Source organism: Oncorhynchus keta, unplaced genomic scaffold (genome assembly GCF_023373465.1).
Source record: "Oncorhynchus keta strain PuntledgeMale-10-30-2019 unplaced genomic scaffold, Oket_V2 Un_contig_29448_pilon_pilon, whole genome shotgun sequence".
Taxonomy (NCBI): Eukaryota; Metazoa; Chordata; class Actinopteri; order Salmoniformes; family Salmonidae; genus Oncorhynchus; species Oncorhynchus keta.
The window spans coordinates 4175-9605 of NW_026286554.1; the positions used below are offsets into that span (position 1 = coordinate 4175).

General features: G+C 51.8%; 1 protein-coding gene across 1 annotated transcript; it reads right to left on the minus strand.

Moving 5' to 3' along the window:
- Positions 1-432: 432 nt before the first annotated feature.
- Positions 433-3950, minus strand: LOC127923376 (collagen alpha-2(IV) chain-like; the record flags this gene model as incomplete). Its single annotated transcript, XM_052507373.1, has 11 exons — positions 433-486; positions 568-684; positions 802-873; positions 964-1053; positions 1269-1277; positions 1440-1493; positions 1863-2006; positions 2106-2195; positions 2339-2412; positions 2844-3788; positions 3888-3950. Coding segments are annotated over 11 exons (1712 nt in total), but the record flags the coding sequence as incomplete, so codon positions are not given.
- Positions 3951-5431: the final 1481 nt, after the last annotated feature.

Sequence of the window (5431 nt, forward strand, 5' to 3'; positions counted from 1 at the left end):
CCAACCTAAGTGTATGTAAACTTCCGACTTCAACTGTATATTTTTAAACCTGCATATTTAGTTAATATTGCCTGCTAACATGAATTTCTTTTAACTAGGTAAATTGTGTTACTTCTCTTGCGTTCTGTGAAAGCAGAGTCAGGGTATATGCAGCAGTTTGGGCCGCCTGCCTCGTTGTGAACTGTGTGAAGACCATTTCTGCCTAACAAACACCGTAATTCATTTGCCAGAATTTTACATAATTATGACATAACATTGAAGGTTGTGCAATGTAACAGGAATATTTAGACTTAAGGATTCCACCCGTTAAATAAAATACAGAATCCATATTTCACTGAAGAATAAACAAATCGGCGTCGGCGTTGAAAAATCTAAATCGGTTGACCTCTGAAACACCTGGAACACCTGAAACACCTGAAACACCGGGAACACCTGAAACACCTGAAACACCGGGAACACCGGGAACACCGGGAACACCGGGAACACCTGGAACACCGGGAACACTGGGAACACCTGAAACACCTGAAACACCTGAAACACCTGAAACACTGGGAACACCTGGAACACCTGGAACACCTGAAACACCGGGAACACCGGGAACACCTGGAACACCTGGAACACCTGGAACACCGGGAACACCGGGAACACTGGGAACACCTGAAACACCTGGAACACCGGGAACACCTGAAACACCGGGAACACCTGAAACACCTGAAACACCTGAAACACCTGAAACACCTGAAACACCTGGAACACCTGGAACACCTGGAACACCTGGAACACCTGGAACACTGGGAACACCTGGAACACCTGAAACACCTGGAACACCGGGAACACCGGGAACACCGGGAACACCTGAAACACTGGGAACACCTGAAACACCGGGAACACCTGAAACACCTGAAACACCTGGAACACCTGAAACACCTGAAACACTGGGAACACCTGGAACACCTGAAACACCTGGAACACCTGAAACACCGGGAACACCTGAAACACTGGGAACACCTGAAACACTGGGAACACCTGGAACACCTGGAACACCTGGAACACCTGGAACACCGGGAACACTGGAACACCGGGAACACCGGGAACACCTGAAACACCTGAAACACCGGGAACACCTGAAACACCGGGAACACCTGAAACACCGGGAACACCTGAAACACCGGGAACACCTGAAACACCTGAAACACCTGAAACACCGGGAACACCTGGAACACCTGGAACACCTGGAACACCTGAAACACTGGGAACACTGGGAACACCTGGAACACCTGAAACACCGGGAACACCGGGAACACCGGGAACACCTGAAACACCTGAAACACTGGGAACACCTGAAACACCGGGAACACCTGAAACACCTGAAACACCTGAAACACCTGGAACACCTGAAACACCTGAAACACTGGGAACACCTGGAACACCTGAAACACCTGGAACACCTGAAACACCGGGAACACCGGGAACACCTGAAACACTGGGAACACCTGAAACACCGGGAACACCTGGAACACCTGAAACACCTGAAACACCTGAAACACCTGAAACACCGGGAACACCTGGAACACCTGAAACACCTGAAACACCTGGAACACCTGAAACACCTGAAACACTGGGAACACCTGAAACACCTGAAACACCTGAAACACCTGAAACACCTGGAACACCTGAAACACCGGGAACACCTGGAACACCTGAAACACCTGGAACACCTGGAACACCTGAAACACCTGAAACACCTGGAACACCTGGAACACCTGAAACACCTGGAACACCTGGAACACCTGGAACACCGGGAACACCTGGAACACCTGGAACACCTGAAACACCTGAAACACCTGGAACACCTGAAACACCTGGAACACCTGAAACACCGGGAACACCGGGAACACCTGGAACACCTGGAACACCTGAAGCACCGGGAACACCTGGAACACTGGGAACACCTGAAACACCTGAAACACCGGGAACACCTGAAGCACCGGGAACACCTGGAACACCTGAAACACCTGAAACACCTGGAACACCTGAAACACCGGGAACACCTGAAACACTGGGAACACCTGGAACACCTGAAACACTGGGAACACCTGAAACACCTGAAACACCGGGAACACCGGGAACACCGGGAACACCGGGAACACCGGGAACACCGGGAACACCGGGAACACCTGAAACACTGGGAACACCTGAAACCCCGGGAACACCTGAAACACCTGAAACACTGGGAACACCTGGAACACCTGGAACACCTGAAACACCTGAAACACCTGGAACACCTGAAACACCTGGAACACCTGGAAACACCTGAAACACCTGAAACACCTGAAACACCGGGAACACCGGGAACACCGGGAACACCTGAAACACCTGAAACACCTGAAACACCGGGAACACCGGGAACACCTGAAACACCTGAAACACTGGGAACACTGGGAACACCTGGAACACCTGAAACACCTGAAACACCTGAAACACTGGGAACACTGGGAACACCGGGAACACCTGAAACACCTGAAACACTGGGAACACCTGGAACACCTGGAACACTGGGAACACTGGGAACACCTGGAACACCTGAAACACCTGAAACACCTGAAACACTGGGAACACCTGAAACCCGGGAACACCTGAAACACCTGAAACACCTGAAACACTGTGAACACCTGGAACACCTGGAACACCTGGAACACCTGAAACACTGTGAACACCTGGAACACCTGAAACACCTGGAACACCGGGAACACCTGAAACCCCGGGAACACCTGAAACACCTGAAACACCTGAAACACCTGAAACACCTGAAACACCTGAAACACTGTGAACACTGTGAACACCTGGAACACCTGAAACACCGGGAACACCTGGAACACCTGGAACACCTGGAACACTGTGAACACCTGGAACACCTGAAACACTGGGAACACCTGGAACACCTGAAACACCTGAAACACCTGAAACACCTGAAACACTGGGAACACCTGAAACCCCGGGAACACCTGAAACCCCGGGAACACCTGAAACCCCGGGAACACCTGAAACCCCGGGAACACCTGAAACCCCTGAAACACCTGAAACACCTGAAACACCGGGAACACCTGAAACACCGGGAACACCTGAAACCCCGGGAACACCTGAAACACCTGAAACACCGGAAACACCTGAAACACCGGGAACACCTGAAACCCCGGGAACACCTGAAACCCCGGGAACACCTGAAACCCCGGGAACACCTGAAACCCCTGAAACACCTGAAACACTGGGAACACCTGGAACACCTGGAACACCTGGAACACCGGGAACACCTGAAACACTGGGAACACCTGGAACACCTGAAACACCTGAAACCCCGGGAACACCTGAAACCCCGGGAACACCGGGAACACCTGAAACACCTGAAACACCTGAAACACCTGAAACACCTGAAACACCTGAAACACCTGAAACACCTGAAACCCCGGGAACACCTGAAACCCCGGGAACACCTGAAACACCTGAAACACCTGAAACACCGGGAACACCTGGAACACCTGGAACACCTGAAACACCTGAAACACCTGAAACACCTGAAACACCTGAAACACCTGAAACACTGGGAACACCTGAAACCCCGGGAACACCTGAAACACCTGAAACACCGGGAACACCTGGAACACCTGGAACACCTGGAACACCTGAAACACCGGGAACACCTGAAACACCGGGAACACCGGGAACACCGGGAACACCTGAAACACCGGGAACACCGGGAACACCTGAAACCCCGGGAACACCTGAAACACCTGAAACACCGGGAACACCTGAAACACCTGAAACACCGGGAACACCTGGAACACCTGGAACACCTGGAACACCTGAAACACCTGAAACACCTGAAACACCTGAAACACCGGAAACACCGGGAACACCGGAAACACCGGAAACACCGGAAACACCGGAAACACCTGAAACACCGGGAACACCGGGAACACCGGGAACACCTGAAACACTGGGAACACCTGAAACACTGGGAACACCTGAAACACTGGGAACACTGGGAACACCTGAAACACCTGAAACACCTGAAACACCGGGAACACCGGGAACACCTGAAACACCGGGAACACCTGAAACACTGGGAACACCTGAAACACTGGGAACACCTGAAACACTGGGAACACCTGAAACACGGGGAACACTGGGAACACCTGAAACACTGGGAACACATGAAACACTGGGAACACCTGAAACACTGGGAACACCTGAAACACCTGAAACACCTGAAACACCTGAAACACCTGAAACACCTGAAACACCTGAAACACCTGAAACACCTGAAACACCTGAAACCCCGGGAACACCTGAAACCCCGGGAACACCTGAAACCCCGGGAACACCTGGAACACCTGAAACACCTGAAACACTGGGAACACCTGGAACACCTGAAACCCCTGAAACACCTGAAACACCTGAAACACCGGGAACACCTGAAACACCGGGAACACCTGAAACACCGGGAACACCTGAAACACCGGGAACACCTGGAACACCTGGAACACCTGAAACACTGGGAACACCTGAAACACGGGGAACACTGGGAACACCTGAAACACCTGAAACACCTGAAACACCTGGAACACCTGAAACACCTGAAACACTGGGAACACCTGAAACACTGGGAACACCTGAAACACTGGGAACACCTGAAACACTGGGAACACCTGAAACACTGGGAACACCTGAAACACTGGGAACACCTGAAACACTGGGAACACCTGAAACACTGGGAACACCTGAAACACCGGGAACACCTGAAACACCGGGAACACCTGAAACACCTGAAACACCTGGGAACACCTGAAACACTGGGAACACCTGAAACACTGGGAACACCTGAAACACTGGGAACACTGGGAACACCTGGAAACACCTGAAACACTGGGAACACCTGAAACACTGGGAACACCTGAAACACTGGGAACACCTGAAACACTGGGAACACCTGAAACACCGGGAACACCTGAAACACCTGAAACACCTGGGAACACCTGAAACACTGGGAACACCTGAAACACTGGGAACACCTGAAACACTGGGAACACCTGAAACACTGGGAACACCTGAAACACTGGGAACACCTGAAACACTGGGAACACTGGGAACACCTGAAACACCTGAAACACCGGGAACACCTGAAACACCGGGAACACCTGAAACACTGGGAACACCTGGAACACCGGGAACACCTGAAACACTGGGAACACCTGAAACACCTGAAACACCTGAAACACTGGGAACACCTGAAACACCTGAAACACCGGGAACACTGGGAACACTGGGAACACCTGAAACACCTGAAACACCTGAAACACCTGAAACACCTGAAACACCGGGAACACCGGGAACACCGGGAACACTGGGAACACCGGGAACACATGAGACACCT